The sequence below is a fragment of the Chrysemys picta genome, chromosome 14, assembly GCF_011386835.1.
Source record: "Chrysemys picta bellii isolate R12L10 chromosome 14, ASM1138683v2, whole genome shotgun sequence".
In the NCBI taxonomy this organism is placed as follows: Eukaryota; Metazoa; Chordata; order Testudines; family Emydidae; genus Chrysemys; species Chrysemys picta.
Window position 1 is genome coordinate 4,535,748 of NC_088804.1, and position 17,354 is coordinate 4,553,101.

At 63.0% G+C, this 17,354-nt stretch overlaps 1 protein-coding gene across 5 annotated transcripts; it reads left to right on the plus strand.

Moving 5' to 3' along the window:
* Positions 1–129: 129 nt before the first annotated feature.
* PARD6A (par-6 family cell polarity regulator alpha) lies at positions 130–16,944 on the plus strand. 5 transcript variants are annotated; one of them, XM_065567511.1, is made up of 4 exons: positions 130–319; positions 1,970–1,995; positions 2,119–2,341; positions 15,809–16,944. In XM_065567511.1, exons 1-4 carry the CDS (start codon positions 145–147, stop codon positions 16,558–16,560), a joined length of 1,176 nt encoding a protein of 391 aa, XP_065423583.1. In that variant the 5' UTR covers positions 130–144; the 3' UTR covers positions 16,561–16,944. The 5 variants fall into 5 exon arrangements, with proteins under 5 accessions (XP_065423583.1, XP_005310173.1, XP_005310174.1 ...); XM_005310116.4 differs by lacking the exon at positions 1,970–1,995 and having other exon boundaries at positions 158–319; XM_005310117.4 differs by lacking the exon at positions 1,970–1,995 and having other exon boundaries at positions 158–319; positions 15,812–16,944.
* The last annotated feature ends 410 nt before the right edge of the window (positions 16,945–17,354 follow it).

Sequence of the window (17,354 nt, forward strand, 5' to 3'; positions counted from 1 at the left end):
CCTGACACTACACCTTGGAGAGCTCCCACCCCCGTTACCTAGGCGACGTTGTCAGCAATCTTCCATCCAGACGCAGGGGACGTTCTGAGCCCGCCCCCGGGCCCGGCCTCCGCCAATCCCGGGGCGGCCCCTAACCTGCTCGGGATGACGTCATGGCCGGTGAAAACCCCCCGTGGCCGCAGGAGCCGCAGCCAGTGCGGGGCGGGCAGGCGGCGGGAGCAGCAGCCGGGCCCGGCCCGGCCCAGCTCGGCCCAGCATGGCCAAGCACCATCGCACCCCGGCGCGGAGCCCGGAGCCCGTCATCGAGGTGAAGAGCAAGGTAAGCGCCTGCCCGCGGCGCCGCCCGGCACGTCCCGCCCCGCCCCGGAGCCCCGCGGGGCGGCGCGAGCAGCCTCCCGCCCCGGGGCAGGCCCCGGGTCCCTGTTGCAGGGGGTCCCGCGCGGCCCGGGGCTGCAGCCGGGGCAGGACGGGCGCGCTCCGGCTGCCACCAACTCAGCCCGCGTCTCCAGCGCTCTGGCGGATGCGGGGTCGAGCGGGTTATTCCGTGCGCGGGGCTGCAGCCTGGCGGGCTCAAATCGCCCTTCGGTGCCGGGGCTGGACCGCTCCGAGTCCGTCCCCCTCCCGCAGGAGGCAGGGGCTAGCTCGGTGCCCCGTGCGGCGCGAAGCCCTGGCAGTAGCCGGCAGGTTATGCAACGATGCAACAGACCCGCGCTGCCGTCTTGCGGGCTGACAGCTCTAGCATCGGTCCCCGGGACACCCGGGGGCTGCGCGAGGAAGGGCCCTCGCCCGGGGAGCTCTGCCCGGCTTGTGCCAGCCGGAAACTTTGCCCCTCTGGCCTGGGGGGAGAGAAGCAGGTTCCTGGCGGTGTTCCCCCCGGAATCCACCTGGCTTCTGGAGTCTGGCGAGCGGCTGCAGGACAGCGCCTTGCGCCGGCTGTTTTGATCGGCTTCCCTTTGTCTCTCTGTTGGGTGATTGATTTTCTGAGGGGAGCAGTAATGAGGGAGGTTGCGGGAGGAAGCGCCTGGGTTGTCTGAGGAGAGATGAGGGGCTGTATGTGCAGCCTCCCTCCCTCCCTCTTCCCGTGCCTGGCGTAGGGCAGAGACGTTCCCTTGCCCCCCCCCTTTATTCTGCCAGCCCAGACTGGGTGCCACAGCTCCGGGTGCCACAGCTCAGGGTGCCAGGGCAGTGCGGGTCCGCCAGCGCAGCTGAAGTTGCCGTGTAGATTATTTTTTTAATGTTTTCTCTGGTGCGGGGCTCCGCAGGAGGGAGCGTGGGACAGAGGGCACACCCAGGGCTTGGCTCTCCTGCCAGTCGTCTCCCTGGATGGATTTTAACCTTGCTGCTCAGAGGCTCTAGTAGGCAGCAGCTCCTCGTGGAAATGTGACGGTGGAATTGCCTCCTGGCACCAGTGCCTTGCCTGCTGCTTGCATGTGCCAGGCTTCCAGTTGGTCAGGGAGGCCTCTGCAAACCCAGCGGTGGAAGTGGAGCACTGGCTACCGGGTCTCCTGAAGCTCGGCTTACAGGGGAGTGAGGGGACGTAGAGGAGGCTCGTGTCCCTTCCTGCGTGGCAGTCTAGCTAGAGGTGACCCAAGTCTGCTTTCTCTGCCTTGCAAAGTAATGCTGGGCAAGGGACTTTCCATAGCCCCCTGCAATGGCGAACACACGGTGGCCAGAAGTGGCTGAGTGCAGGGGCAGTGCTTCCGGTGAGACCTGGGTGTGTGACCCTGTTCAGGCCTCCTCGCACCTGGGAGCGTCCCTCTGCTCTGCGGGGCCACCTCTCTTCCCACTGGCCTGACTCCTCAGCCCACATGCTAGTCCAGGCAGACCCCATATGGGCCAGAGGATGCAGTGTGGGATGGGACGGAGCCCCGGGGAGAGGGGAGGGTGCTGGGATGAAGCTCAGGGCTCCTGGGGGAGGAGTTGGTGTGGGGGACCCAGTGTAGTCTGACCTCATTCCCTGTGTGTGCAGGCACCAAGCCCTGGCCATCTCGGCTGGTGAGAGCCCCTGACTGATCCCCCTATGGTCTGGACGTGAAGCGAATCGTGGGGCAGAGCTGAGGCTGAGACCCCTGGCTACCATGCTGGTCTCTGGCCCTGACCCCTCTTCTCTGCCCCCAGTTTGACGCCGAGTTCCGCCGCTTTGCTATGAAACGCTCCAGTGTGGGCGGCTTCCAGGAGTTCTACCAGCTGATCCAGACGGTCCACCAGATCCCCTGCGTGGATGTGTTGTTGGGGTACACGGACGTTCACGGGGACTTGCTGCCCATCAACAATGACGATAACTACCACAAGGCGCTCTCCTCTGCCAACCCGCTGCTCAGGATCATCATCCAGAAGAGGGGTAAGTCTGGGGCAGTGCCGGGCACCGTCGGCTGCCCACGTTGGCCTCGGGTTCCTTACCTGGCTGAGAGCTTCCTCCAAGGGGAAAGTGGGGCGTGGATTGCGTTGACCTGCTATTCCAGAGCACTAAACATCAGACCAGCTGCAGCCTGTGTTTTGTGATAACTTTGTGGTATGTTGGTGCCCAGGCACTTCAGCTGTGTGTTACAGCCTCCGGTACACAACAGTGTTGGGACCTCTTGCTGCACAGGGGAGCATAGCCAGCTGGCACATGTGATCAACCAGTACATTTATATCCTGGCGCTGGTGGGAACTGCTAGCTGTGATGGTTCACTTGCTTTGATGGTGACTTGTGGCCCAGTGGGAGTAGGGTGACCAGACAGCAAGTGTGAAAAATCAGGGCAGGGGGTGGGGGGTAATAGGAGCCTATATAAGAAAAAGCTCCAAATATCGGGACTGTCCCTATAAACTCGAGGCCTCTGGTCACCCTACTCTCTCCCCGGGACTCGAGCAGGGCCTGGCGGCCTAGGGCAGGGAGGCGTGGAGGAATCCTTAACAAAAGGCAGAAGTTGTCGCCCATCTCACAAACTGCATTAATGCATCGTTCCCATCAATCAAACAGGGCAACAGCGAAGTGTCTGAGGGGGCTCTGCCTGTGATCTCCCTCCTGCGCTGGGCCTCGTTTAATGGTTGTGTGAGGCCACCGATTAAAGCCCTCGCAGCGTATTGCGGGACCGGCTGAGTCCTCTGGGGAATGGGTGAAACTACTTACGTTTCAACAGAAGAAATAGCAGAGAGTTAAACTCCTGCAGCCTTAAAGCCCCACTGCCCTGCAGGGTGAATTCAATTAAAGAACACGTTGTTCCTGGAAAGTAGCTCGTCTCTTCCACAGGGGGCAGGTGAAACTCTAAGCCACCGGGCCTGGAATTTATCTCCTCCCAGCATTCTTCACTTGTGCTGCTGCGCGCTGCTGAGCAGTGACTATGTTCCACCCCAGAGATGGGTGAATGTTCCCTGGGTAGGGAAACATCTTTCATTACCCATATATGCCGATCATAAGAACAAAAATGGAAATACATGTGAACCTATGGGAATCTGCTGCATGCCTATAAGTTCTTTCATCTGGAAGGATCTCGGAGTGCTTCCAGTGGTCTAATGCATGCGGGCGCTAGGGTGACTTCGGTCGCTGCTGAAATGCAGCTTCCTCTGGGGTGGAACAAGCTGTACTTCAATGTACACAGCAGCTTAGGACAGGAAGTGGAGGCTACCGTCTCCGATTGCCACTGCAGGGCGGATTAGTCAGCAGATTGTGAGGCTGAGTGTAACCTAGATTGAGTCCTGGGCAAACGTCATGAGTCTGGCTAAAGGACCAGTGGGTCTAAGAGACCACATGTGGCCAGTAGCGGTATCGGCTGCCCGCTCTGAGGGGCAGCACAGCGCCCTCTAGGGCTGTGCCACAGCACTGCGTTGAGTTCCGCTCTCCCAAAGTGTTGCCTATTGAATTGCCAAACATCATCCCTGCTGATGCCTATGGCGTGCTCTGCTGGTGCCCTGTGGAGCCCCAAACCAACGGGAGGGCTGGGGATTCCCCTGCTGTCCCGTACAGGGCACCCGAAGCCCCGAGTTCCTAAATGGCTTGGAGTAGCCAGTCATCTGCCTCTGGCATCGGTGCTCTCAAAGCACGAACTGGAGGGAGGAGACTCCTGCTCCTCTCAGGTCTCCACGCAGCCCTGAGCGGTTTACTCTCTTGGATCTGAATGCTCGTCGGGAGCCAGGTCCCAACCCCTCTGGGGAGCCCCCTGGTCTCTGCCGGTTTGTCCTGCGGGGTGGCTGAGAAGAGTTTGACCCTCCTCTGCCCAGTCTGCATGCTCCTGGGTGGGAGCTTACTGCCGGCTACAGAGGGAGAGGAAAATATTGGCAGATCGCTGTGGGATCAGAGCCCAGGACGCGCAGAAGACAGAGCCTTGGCCCTTCTCTAGCCCCTGCCCTCTGAGCCAATCCCAACCCTGGTGAAGTGAGGCTGGCCCTGTTTCCCAGGTCAGGAAAACTGAGGCACAGAGAGGGGCAGTGACTTGCCCCCGATCAAGGAGCTGCCAACTCCAGTCCCTGGGCTCTAGACACTAAAGCAGCCGTCCGCTCCCCAGGAGTGCAGGCACAGCCGGGCCCAGGCGTCCAGCCACACCGTGGGGGGAGCAGGGCCGTGGGGGAGCAGGGTGGGGACTTCACTTCGAATGACATAGTCACACGTTTCTGTTTGTGAGTGAACAGACCTAAAACCCAGTGTCTGGCGGCCGCTGCCTGGAGCGCTGGCTTGGGAGCAGGCCATGGGCTGATGATACCATCTTGCCCATTGGGGCAAGGAGGGGGCAGCAAGCTGGCCTGCCGCCATGGGGCTTTGCCGTGCACGGCACTGCCAGGCCCTGCTCCCCACGCTGCTGCCCCCCCAGCCAGCACTATCGCTCGAGCTGAATCCAGGAGGCCTGAGCCTGCTGCTCTGGGAAAGGCCTTGAGCGCAGCCAGCGTGAAGGCGTGGGAGACTCTGCCCAGATCTAGAGCACGGCCCAGCCGTCTGTCTGCCTGCACGGTGCTCAGAGCAGCCAAGATAAAAGGGGTGTGTGTGTGTGTGTGGCGGGGGGAGTCTGGCTGGACTCCCTGGGGAAAACAAACTGCTCCGTGGGGTTTCCAGGCTGGCGTTCCCGCAGCAGGCTGCTGGCCAGTGAGGGGAGAGATGTCTGGGAGCCGTTGATGTGAGGGTTCACCTCCAGGCTGGGCGGGAGCTAAAGCTGGCCCAGATGAAGGCAGCGTCCCCTGGGCCCGGTGGCTCTGGGCCCCCCCTCCCCATATGGGCTCATGCTGAGGTCCCACCAGCGAGGCTCTCGGCAGATGGAGGGCTGAGGCTCTGGCACTAGCCAGCTGGAGGGCAGGCCCCCAAGGGACAACGTCCTGGGAGGGGAAAAGGAGACAGGCTTTGGTCTGCCCCACAGTAAGCAGGGCCTGTGTGTGCGCATCCCCTGCCCCGGGGAGGGCTTGGACCCGGGGTGCTGCCCTTGAGCCGGGGGGCTGGGCTCTGGGAGCGCCCCAGAAGTCCTGAAGGATCTGGTTCCAGGGTCCCCCCCCCCCCAGTCCGGGGCACCTCTGCTGAGGCTGGAATGGCGGTGGGACCCCCAAGTCCCGGGGGCTAGATGGGAGGGGCCTTGCGTAACCACCCCTCTCCTCCACACATGCCCGTCCTCAAGCACTGGCTGGAAAGGGGTCACAGCTCCCCTGTGCTGGCAGGCCGGGGGGCACTGCCAGAAGCTACCCCAGACTCCAAAGCTGGGTCTGCTCTGCCTCTGCGCTTCCCACTTCCTCCTGGGAGCTAGTGAGAGAGTGGGGCTGGGGGCTGCCAAGGGTCTGGCTCTGACCTGCTTGGGGAGAGCAGTGCCGCTTCCCTTCCCGGCAACCGTCTCGCCTGCTGGTCTCTGGGCAGGCCTGGAGGAAGAGTCCAGCTCTCATGCAGCCCCTCCCTTGGCACAGCCAGACTGTGCTGGGAGCAGAGCCTGGGATGGGCATGTAGGGCACCCCCGCCTCAGGCCCCTCGCTGGGCAAACCTGCAGCTGGGTCCCCCCGGCCTGTGATTCTGCAGAGCAGCAGGGCCTGGCCAGTGGCTGGAAGGGAGACGGGGAGTGTGGGGCTGCCTGTGCGTGTGTGTCAGGCCTGAGGTTTTCCCAGGGGCGGGACAGATTTAAAACAGAGCCTCAGAGATCCATAGCACAGCCCTTAAATCGCATCCTGTACTGAGTTCTCCTGCCTGGATCCCAGCCTGGGTAGCCGCCTCCTACCCGCCGAGACTCCCCCTGCAGCTCTGGTAGGGTGCGGGATTCCCCTGTCCACGCTGCTGCTTTGTGCTGCGAAGCAGCTGTCGTGTCCCACCCCAGAGCGGGCTGCATTTTGGGAGCGGGGGAGCAGGTGATCCTGCGCCGGCTCTGGGGAAGCAAGGCGCTGTAGAGGTGTAGGATAACGAACCAGGATGCGCAGGCTGGGGAGGGATAGAGCCAGACCTGTTTGATCTGGGGTCGCTCCCCTTCCCCCCTGGCCTGGGGTCTGTGTGTGAGCCCAGGCCACTAATGGGAAGCGACTGTTGGGAATTAGTGCAGTAACAAGGCCTGGAGGGCACTGAACCTAGGAAAGGGAAGTGTTGGGGGAGGGGGCTTCCTTCTGGGGCTGTGTTTCTCCGCCCCCCCTGTGCTGCTCCATTCATGGGGGGGAGGGGGCGCTGTGCTGGCAGCTAGTGAGTGACTTATTGTGACCAGCTGGGCGTGGGGAGATTCCCAAATCTCTGACAGTACGTCCAGGGCCAGGTGCTGGATGGGCTGGCCTAGACTAGAGACTGCACAGCAGGGGCAGGGCTGGCTTCACCCCCGGCCCTGCCAGCCTGCCCAGCAAGGACAGGGACACCCAGAGGGAGGGGCCAAGTGGGGCAATTTGCCCCGGGCCCCTCAGGGGCCCCCACGAGAATATAGTATTCTATAGTATTGCAACTTTTTTTTATGGAAGGGGCCCCCAAAATTGCCTTGCCCCAGGCCCCCTGAATCCTCTGGGTGGCCCTGGTCTGGAGAAGAGAAGACTGAGGGGGGACTTGATAACAACCTTTTATGTACTTTGAAAACGGTTACAAGGAGGAGGGAGAAGAATTGTTCTCTCTAGCCTCTGAGGACAGGACAAGAAGCAATGGGCTTAAATTGCAGCAAGGGCGGTTTGGGTTGGACATTAGGAAAAACTTTGCAACTGTCAGGGTGGCTAAGCACTGGGATAAATTGCCCAGGGAGGTGGTGGAATCTCCATCATTGGAGGTTTTTAAGAGCAGGTTGGACAAACCTCTGTCAAGGTTGCTCTAGGGTTGCTCGGCCCTGCCTCAGCACAGGGGCTGGACTAGGTGACCTCTCGGGGACACTTCTGCCATTCTACATCTGCTGCAGTGACAGGAAGCCAGGAGAGAGCGCGGCGGGTTCCTCCTCCGTGCAGCAGCTGCCCCTGCACGACTCCTTGGAGGGTTAAAGGAACAGATGGGACAGATGCAGAGTCAGCTCCGCCCCACGCCTGGGATAATGCTGGGAGTCGCTGAGGGCAGTGTGTGCATGCATTTGGGGGGACTGGAAGGGGGGAAGCTCCAGGACTGTGGGTTCAGGAGGACCCAGCTCATCTCAGATCCCGGCAGGAAAAAAAAAACCCAGCCCCTTGGCTCACGGGAGCCCATGGTGCCACTTCCCCCAGCAAGGTGCCATTGCCAAAGATGGCCAGAGCCTGCCCCTGGCCTCCCGGGGGTAAGTGCATCCCGCCCAGCAATACCGCTTCCACCAGCCACCGTGCAGCATGCACACGAGCCATTTTACAGCCAGGCTCGCACCTGAGAGTGCGGAAGTACATAGCACTCGGCAGCAGGCCTGGGACGGGGCTTTGCAGAACACTGCGCTGTGTGATGGCATATGTCACCCTGCGCAATGCACCCCCCAGCCCCAGCGACACCCAGGGCACCGGCCCTGCTGAGCGGGAGGGGACCGGGGCGAGTGGAGAACTCGGAGTCTCACCCTCCTTGCCCTGGACTCCAACATGTCTCGGCAGGGCCTCTCTCTAAGGGTTGCCAGGGAAGGTCTGTATAGCTGGTGTCCCGTCCTGGCCCCAAACGGCAGGGGCCCTCCCCACGCTCAGAGGCCCAGCACCCATCAGCCCCTCGTTGGCAACCAAGGGTGTCAGAGACAGAACCCGAAGCTCCTTGCTCAGGGCCGCCTGGAGGATTCAGGGGGCCTGGGGCAAAGTAATTTTGGGGGCCCCTTCCATAAAAAAAAAATTGCAATATTATAGAATACTATATTCTTGTGGGGGCCCCTGCGGGGCCTGGGGCAACTTCCCCCCCGCCCCCTGGGCGGCTCTGCTCCACACTAACCAAACCCATTTTTTAAAAATCTCCCTTCACAGGTCATGTTTTCTAGACCTTTAATCATTTCTGTTGCTCTCCTCTGGACTCTCCAATTTGTCCACATCTTTCCTGAAACGTGGTGCCCAATACAGCCCAGAATGACCTTAGCCTGTTGCAGCTACATCACACTGATGCCTGTATTCAGTTTGCAGTCTATGAGCCACAGATCCTTTCCAGCAGTACTACCACCTAGCCAGTTATTTCCCACTTATTGTATCGGTGCATTGGAGTTTTTTCCCTCCCTACGTGTCATACGTGGCACTTGTCTCTATTGAATTTCATCTTGTTGAATTCAGACCAGTTCTCCCATTTGTCAGGGTCCTTTTGAATTCTAACCCCGTCCTCCAAAGTGCACGTGACCCTCCCAGCGTGGTGGCATCTGCAGATTTTGTAGGCAGGCTCTCCACTCCATTAGCCGAGTCATTAAGGAAAATACTAATTAGCACTGGACCTAGGAGAGAACCCGGCGGGATCCCACTCGACACGCCGTCCCAGTTTGACAGTGAACCATCAAGAACGACTCTGAGTATGACCTTTCAACCAGTTGTGAACCCACCTAGCTTGTTTGAGAATGTCATGTGGGACTGTGACAAAAGCCTCACTAAAATAAAGTTCGATCGCATCTACTGCTTCCCCCCCATCCAGTGAGCTCAGTAGCCCTGTCACAGAAGGAAATTAGCTTGGGATGACCTGATTTGTTCTTGATAAATCCATGCTGGCTATTCCTTGTAACCCTATTATCCTCTAGGGCAGTGGTTCTCAAACGTTTGTACCGGTGACCCCTTTCACATCGCAAGCCTCTGAGTGCCAACCCCCCTTATAATTAAAAACACCTTTTTATATATTTAACACCATTATAAGTGCTGGATGCAAAGTGGGGTTTGGGGTCAAGGTTGGCAGCTTGCAACCCCCCCCTGTAATAACATCGCGACCCCCTGACGGGTCCCAACCCCCAGTTTGAGAACCCTGCTCTAGGTGCTTACAAACTGACTGATTGCTAACTTGTTCCGATATCTCTCCCGGTATCAAAATCAGCCTGACTGGTCTAGAATTCCCCGGATCCTCTTTGTTCCCCCTTTTGAAGACAGCTCTGACCGATACAGCAATTTCCTGCAGTGTCACTGGGAGATCTCGCTGTATTACGTTTGTGTCAGCATGGTGGGCCAGGGATTGCCTGGAGTTCCATGGGGGAGAGTGGCCACAGCTCACCCCACAAACTAACAGTTCAGAGTGAGGTGAACTCCCCCCGCCCACGCCCCCACCGATGTGCCACCATCTGGAGAGGTTCACGTGCACTGGTTCAAACTGGATTCTCCAGAGGCCCCCAGACAAGGGAAGGACTTTTGGATCTGAGTTTAAACTGACTCAGGGCCTGCTTCTGATCCAGCAGCTGGACAGGCCCTTCTGATCCAGGGGGCCCCGATCCTCCCTGGGAAGGGCTGGGGGCTTTGGCCCCCGGAGACCCCGTAAGACTGAGTGACCGCTGGTACGTTTTTAGGCTGTTTGTAGGAATGATGATGATTTTCTCTGCAGTGCTTTCATCTTAAGAATAAATGTGCTGGCTTACAAGGGACTGCATGGTGACTTGTCACTGTGGGCGATTTACAGCTGTTCAGAGCATCTGCTGAGAGATCAAAGGCCTGTTTAGACAGTCTGGCTTGCTGGGAATAGCGCTGTCGGCAGAGAACTGTGCAGCCTGGAAAAACCCTGGTCAGGGGGTGGTGACAGCCAAGGAGCTGGGAGCCAGGAGCGGGTGCCTCTGCTGGACCCACAAAGGGGGAATACCGGCGTGTGGCCTGAAGTGTGACATAGGTACTATCTTTGCCTAGTCCTCTGGTGGAGCTAGGCAGGGCGGGAGCAGAGGGGGGTGGCAAAGGGCCGGGCAGGCAGCTCTGCTTCTGGGGAGCATCGGCGCCACCGGGTCCCTGACAGTGTTACCAGGGGCCTAGGTGCTCCCCAGCACTCCCCCCGCCCCCCGGTCTCAGCTGGGACTCTCCAATGGCGAAGGAGGGCAGTGTGGCTATCGCCACCTCACAAAGGGGAAACTGAGGCACCAAGGGGGCAGTGACTTTCCCAGGCTCGCCCAGCCCAGCTCTCCTGAGTCCCAGTCCTGTGCTCTGCCCGCTCAGCCTCGCTTCTCCGGGCACTGCCCCTGTAAACGGCAGGGAGCGAAGCGCCGAGCCCATGTTGCTGTGAGTCCCTAGTGAGCCTGCCTCCGCAGCAGAGACCTGGCCCCGGTTCCCAGGCCTCTGCTCCTGCGGCTCACTGCCGCTTGCACTGCTCCGCAGCAGCCCCTGGGCTCAGCCTGGGGGCAGTAATGATGGGATGGGGGCAGAGACTCCGCTGTGGCCAAGGAAGGCTTCTGTGATGTGGGGGCCCCCGCCACCTCCCCCTTGTAGGCCAGGTGCCCTGCGGGCAGCTGCTGGGCAGGGTGGGTCCCGGGGGGTTCTTGGGGTTGCGGGGAGCTTGCAGAAGGAAAAGCGCAGCCTGACAAGAAATTGTCCTGGGCATGTGGATTCTGGCTCCAGCAGCAGCCTCCTCCTCAGGGTTGCGTGGGCCGGGGCAGCCAGGCAGCCCCGCGGTGGGGTCGGCAGAGGCAGCTGCCCCGGAGGAGGTGGTGCTGAACTGCTCGCATCCCTCGCTCACAGAAATAGCTGGGAAAGGCCTTGCCGAGTCTCCTGGGCTAAAAATACAGCGTGGTGTGTGCACGGCGAGATATTTATAGCCACCAGCCCCTGCAGGCGGGCGTGCACCGGGAGAGGCGCTCACTGCTCAGCCAGGCGGCAGGGCTCACGGGCTGGGGCTGGGCGGCCCCAGGGTCTGACCCTTCCCAGCCCGGCCTAGGCTCTCGCCTCCCCGCACCTGTCCATAAGCTCCACATCAAAAGCTTCGCGGCGCTCGGGAAAGAAACCTGCGGGCTGGCGGGGCCACGCTCCGCTCACTGCCCCAGCCAGGCAGCCTGGGCTCTGGCCGTCTCCAAGGAGCAGCCAGGCACTGCAGGGGGCAGGGGTCTCCGTACTGGCTGCGATGCCCCAGTGAGGTGCTAGGGGGCTCTGTGGTGTCAGTGACTCGGGGGTGTGGGGGGGTCTCTCTCTGCCAAGTACAGGCAGGGGCGTGAGTGACTGTAGGGGGCGCTCTTCTGACCCCGTTGTGGTGCTAGGGGCTGGATGAGCCTGACGGCTCCTGGCTCCATGAACCCATGGGCGCTCTGCCAGAGTTGAAGCCTGGAGTGTCATTAGCTGGGGGTGGGCTGCCCCCCTGGGCTCAATTCCACCCCCATTCACTCCCACCCCCTCCCCAGGGGAGGGCTGGGGCCCACTGTGGCCAGAGACCGAGCCTGTGGGGGGAGCTCCTGGCCCTTGCCCTAGGGACTTGGGACATGCTGCCGCAGGGGGAGGCTGTCTGCTCGGCTTGGCACCTTGAGCTGCTCCGAGCTGGAGTCAGTTGGCATGGCCTGGGGATCCCAGCATGCCCTGCTCCTTGCCGTGGGTTCTCTGCTTGGGGGGACTGTCTGGAGTCTCCCTGGCCCCAGTGGCAGCAGCTGGGACTGGGGCACTGGCCCCACCAGGGGTCTGGGGTCGTGGGGAAGCTGTGCGCAGATGGGCGTCTGTGGAACCAGCTGCCTGGGCTGGGCGCACCAGGGGCCTATCTGTAGCTGTGGCCAGTTGGGGAGAGGAGGGTTGGCTGGGAGCTGCCAGTCCCATGGGCCCCCCTCTATATGCAGAGGGGGTGGGGGTGGGCTGGGAGCCCATCTCTCCCTGGCTTCTCGTGGGCATGGCTGGTGCTCCCCGCTGCCGAGAGCTGGTAGTCTGCCTTGCCTGGCATAGAGACATCCCCTCCCGCCTTCTGGTGATCCACCCAAGGGGTGGGCTCCCTGTCTCTGCTGTGGGTGCCAGAGCGCTGGGTGGTGCTGCCCTGAGCATCATGGGACACACACGGGGGGAGCGACCAGCGGAGCTAGGAACATGCCTGCGGGCTCCTGCATGCCAGCCCTGGCTCTCTGCCCCAGCGGGAAGAGGCCAAGCTGGCGTGCAGGTGACCTGAGCTGGTGCTTGTGGGAACTGGCAGCTCCAGGGTTAACTCCATGGGGCATGACTCACACTACGATTAAAGCCGAGTTATTCAGATTCCTCTAATCCCAGCCCGGCACATGCCATGTAATCCCCCAGGCCCAGCTCGACTGGCGGGTACAGCCCCACCGCTGCTCTCACCCACCGCTGTGCCAGCACCTGCCCGGCAGCAGGGAGGGACAGCAGCAGGCCAGGGCAGAGCGGGGTGTCCTTGGCGTGGGCCCCAATCAGCGGCTGCATTGCTCCCCAGGGCTGGGCTAGTGGCAGGAAGGGAGGGGAATCGGCCAACGCCAGCTCCTCCGGGACCAGGCCGAGCAGAGAACGTCCTGAGCTCCCCCTCCCAGAGCCACGGCATCACGTGCCAGTCAGCCTGGGGAGGGGGACTGGGCTGTCCCAGGGAGACCCCCCACACACACACACCCCGCAGGATGGGGGGAGTCATCAGCTACAGTGTGGCCAGCTCCTGTGTGAGGGAGGGGAGTGATGGGGGTATGTGGGCAGGGGAGGGGGTGTTTTGAGGAGGAAGTGATGGGGCCGCGTCCAGCGTGGTAACACCCTCAGCCACGGGCTGCCTGCTCTGGGCCTGGCTGCATGGGCCTGGCATCTCTGAGTGTCCCTGCCCTGGCGTGGCGCTGGGGGTCTCGACTCGCGCCTCCCGTCACCAGCACGAAGGGCGTAACCTGGGTGGGGGCAGCCGAGGCTGCAGAGCGTGATGTGATCCACGGGCACAGGCTGCTCTGTGGGGCAGGGCATGAGGAGGGGCAGCTGGAGTGGGAGGGGGCAGTGATCTCTCAGGCAAGGGGTCTGAGGGCTGCCCCAGCAGAAGCAGCCCCTCCCCCCGGTGGGGCAGAGGGCAGTCTGGTGTTGGAGGGGAGCAGGGGATGGGCTGGAGCCCAAGGGCGAGGGTGCATCCCAGAGTGTGAGGCAAGGGGGCCTGTGGCAGAGATCTGGGTCTGGCACCTCTGTGCCCATTGGCGGGTGGGCTGAGCTGGGGGGGAAGGATTGGGGAGATGGGGTGTGCTGGGGGAGGTGTCATGGGGGGGGGCGCTGTGGCCTTGGGGGAGGAGAAGTGAAGCAGGGAGGGTTTGGGGTTTGGTGGAGGTGGCGAATGAGTTGGGGTCCTGGGGAGATGTCCGGGGGGGGGGGGGGGGGCTCGCAGAGCATTCGGGCAGCGCTGTCTCCCTTCGCCCCATCCCTGGGCTGACATGGCCCAGCCGGCCCTGGCAAGGAGAGCCCGATGCCAGCCTATAGCAGCGTTCCCATGGCACTGCCCTCTGCAGGCTGGGCAGGAGCCCGCGTGACGCCAACCGGCCTGGCCCCCGGCCGAGTGCCCTGGGAAGCTGTCAGGACAGCGCGGGGGGTGGCATGAAAGGCTCGGAGCACTTCACAGCCAGGGGAACCTGCTCCCGTCACCCCCAGGTGCCCTCCCCTCAGCCTGAGGGACGCTGCCCAGCTGTGGCCGGCCCAGGGCAGGGCTGGAGCCCTGTTGCCATGACGCTTGGGGCAGACATGGGGAATTGTGCTGCTCGCCCCCTGGTGGCAGGCCTGCCCGGCTCGACATCTGCGTTGACCCCCCCGGCGCCAGAGGATGTGGCTTACGGCCCCCTCCAGTCCTGCAGGACGGGTCCGTCGCCCCAGCCTGGGCACTGCCTGGCCAGTCCTGGATTCTGCCATCTGCAGCTGGCTGGCATGATGCTCGTGTGGTGATGCAGGAGCGATTGGTGCCCCGGGGCTGTGCTGAGCGAGACCACGATGCTCTCGGCAGCCAGCCGAGGGCACTGCTGGGGCACACGGCTCTGGAGCTGGGGCAGGCAGTCTAGGGGGAGGCTCCCGTTGGCCCCATGGGCAAGGCAGGTGCCTTGGGGAGAGGCCCTGAGGCTACACAGACAGCTCAGTCCCTGGGATCCACCAAGTGAGGAGGGACTTGCCCAGAGCGATGGACCCAGGAGTCCTGGCCCCTGCTGTGCCTAGATGCCCTCTACTGCTCCCGGGCAGGCCGTGCGCCATGTCGACATGGTCCTCCGTGTCCCCTGCACAGCACAGCCTGCCCGGAGCCGATACCGGCCAAGCGCCCTGCAGCCGGGGCCTGGCTCTAGGGCAGGGGCAATGGAATTTCCCCAGGACGCCGGGGTTCTCACCGTGCCCTGGAGGGGGGTTGTGGGACATAACAAGCACAGCTGCCCAGGCGGGTGAAACCCTCCACTCTGCTCCCTTGGGGCTGGGACAGCAGGATGCCTGCCTGACTCCCCCCCCCCCCGCTCTCCAGCCACCCACAGGCCAGTGAGCTGGGATCCCAAGGGGGGCAGGGTGTGAGATCCCAGAGAGGGAGGGGCCCAGCCCAGTCCTTCCCCTCCCCCCCACCGTTGCTCTGTCCTTATCAGAGGGCTCCAGGCCTGCCGGGGGAGGGGCTCTTGCTGGGTGGGTTTGGTGGGGGAGGGGCTCTTCCAGGTAGGCTGGTGGGTGGAGATCATGGGCTATTGCGGGGGTTGGGTGGGGGTCCAGCTGGAGGGGTGGGGGCTGGGACACGGGTTCGGGGGCTGAGCAGAAGCAGCTGCCTGGTCCCTGTGGGGCTGGTGTGGTTGGCAGAGACCAGAGGGTTTCCCACCCAATTCAGCCCATGGGTGGCACCGTGGAGTCTCTCTGCTGCCTGCTGACCCCTCCTGCCCGGCCGCGAGGAGCTGCCAGTGAAGCCGTAGCCTGGGCTGGTCAGCCACGCCAGCCACTGCCTGGGCTAGCGAGGACAGCGCCGTGCGCCAGAACAGCTGCCAAGGGCTGCAGGGGGCTCCTGGCGCAGGCGGCAGCACCCAGGGGCTGGAGCAGGGCAGAGCCAAGAGGACAAATTCAGGCGTCTCGTCCTCGTTGGTGGCTGTGATACCTGGAGAAACATCCAGATGCCTCAGGGGGGACTTGGGGTCTGGGCTCTTCCTGAATGGAGACCCAAGTCAGAAAGGGTGGCAGGGGAAGCCCAGGGCGGGGCTAGCAGGGGGCTGCGGGTCGGGAGTGAGGGGCACCGGCAGGGCGGGGGGAGCCCAGGGCGGGGCTAGCAGGGGGCTGCGGGTCGGGAGTGAGGGGCACCGGCAGGGTGGGGGGAGCCCAGGGCGGGGCTAGCAGGGGGCTGCGGGTCGGGAGTGAGGGGCACCGGCAGGGCTGGGGGAGCCCAGGGCGGGGCTAGCAGGGGGCTGCGGGTCGGGAGTGAGGGGTGGGGGGAGCCAGGGGTTCCATGTCATTAAAATAACCCAGGAAGACGAGTGCAAAGCCAAAGCAGGGAGGGGATTCTGCTGGGGGGTGAGCCTGGGCTCTGGGTCAAGTCCCTGATCTCAGCTGCGTTGGGGCAGCTGGCTGGGGGGGCCTGGCTGGGGCGCTGTCTCCAGGAGGGGCCGGGGCTCGCTGCTGGGGCCAGTGGGTTCCTGTCTGACCCAGGCGCTCTCCTTGCTCCCTGCAGCAGAAGCCGACTCCAGCGTCTTTGCCTCCAACTCCCTGCAGCGGAAGAAGAAGGGGCTGCTGCGGCCGGCGCACCACCGGTCCAAGCCGCAGCTGCTGATCGGCCTGCCCCAGGACTTCCGGCAGATCTCCTCCGTCATCGACGTGGACATCCTGCCCGAGACGCACCGGCGCGTCCGGCTGCACAAGCACGGCTCCGACAAGCCGCTGGGCTTCTACATCCGCGACGGAGTCAGCGTGCGCGTGGCCCCCCAGGGCGTCGAGAAGGTGCCCGGCATCTTCATCTCCCGCCTGGTGAAGGGCGGGCTGGCCGAGAGCACGGGGCTGCTGGCTGTCAGCGACGAGATCCTGGAGGTGAACGGCATCGACGTGGCCGGCAAGTCGCTGGACCAGGTGACGGACATGATGGTGGCCAACAGCCACAACCTCATCGTCACCGTCAAGCCGGCCAACCAGCGCAACAACGTCATCCGCAGCAGCAAAGCCTCGGGCAGCTCGGGCGTCTCGACGGACAGCACGCCCAGCCCCGCCTCCCACTACCTGAGCCACTACAGCACGGCCGAGGGCGAGAGCGACGAGGAGGGGGACCTGGTCATCGAGAGCGACGGCGCCGCCCGCTGCCCCAACGGCGGCCTCCTGGACAAGAGCTGTCAGCAGAGGCTGGCGCTGCCCGGCTCCCTGCACTCGCTGGGCAGTGCCAATGGCAGCCGCGGGGGCAGCCTGCAGGAGGACGGCACGCTCCTCACCCTATAGAGCGCCGCCCCACCCCCTCGCTGGCATGGGGGCGGCGGGCAGTACGGAAGGCCCTGGCAGCCAGCCGGGTCCTGCCCCAGCCAGTCTCCTCCTCTCCGGCAGGGCCAGGACGCTGGGCGCCCCGTCCCCACCACAGGAAGGGTGGCAGCCGGGAGCGGAGACGTGAGCGCCAAGCCCTGCCCCTCCACCGTCTGTGGGGCTCCCCACCCTTGGGGGGAACCAAATGACTAGACACTGCCCCTCTCAGGCCTCACCCCCTGGGCCAGACCCACCCTTCCCTCACCCCTTTCCTTCCAATCAAGTGGGTTTTTTAAATTGTTTTATGAAAATATGCATCATAAATTAATATATTGCGATGGGCCATTAAACCTTTTTTAGGAAGTGCTCGCTCATCTCTTGTGCTCGCCCCAGGGGCAGGTCCCAAGAGGGGCCAAGGCTCAGGGGTCGCCCCACCCCCAAGGCTGGGTAACGAGGGGCAGGGCAGGGTGGGCAGAAATGCCAGTGACTCCAGCCCTGAGTGTTCCTGGCTTGTTAACACGCCTGGCAGGGAGGGGCTGGTGCCTGCCTGGCCCCTTGGGCATCTCTGCTCTCTGGGGCCAGTGTTGCCGCTCACACCCATGAGGGGAATGGCTCTTCCCCAGCCCCCACCTCTCTGCAGGGCACTGGCTGCACCCTACAGACCAGTGGGGCCTGTTCCGGAGCCCAGTGCACTGGCACCCCCCCCCTCTATCCCACAGACATCCCCTGGGGGCGCAGCGCTGTCCCCATGGAGCAGGACTTCTGCCTCCCCAGCT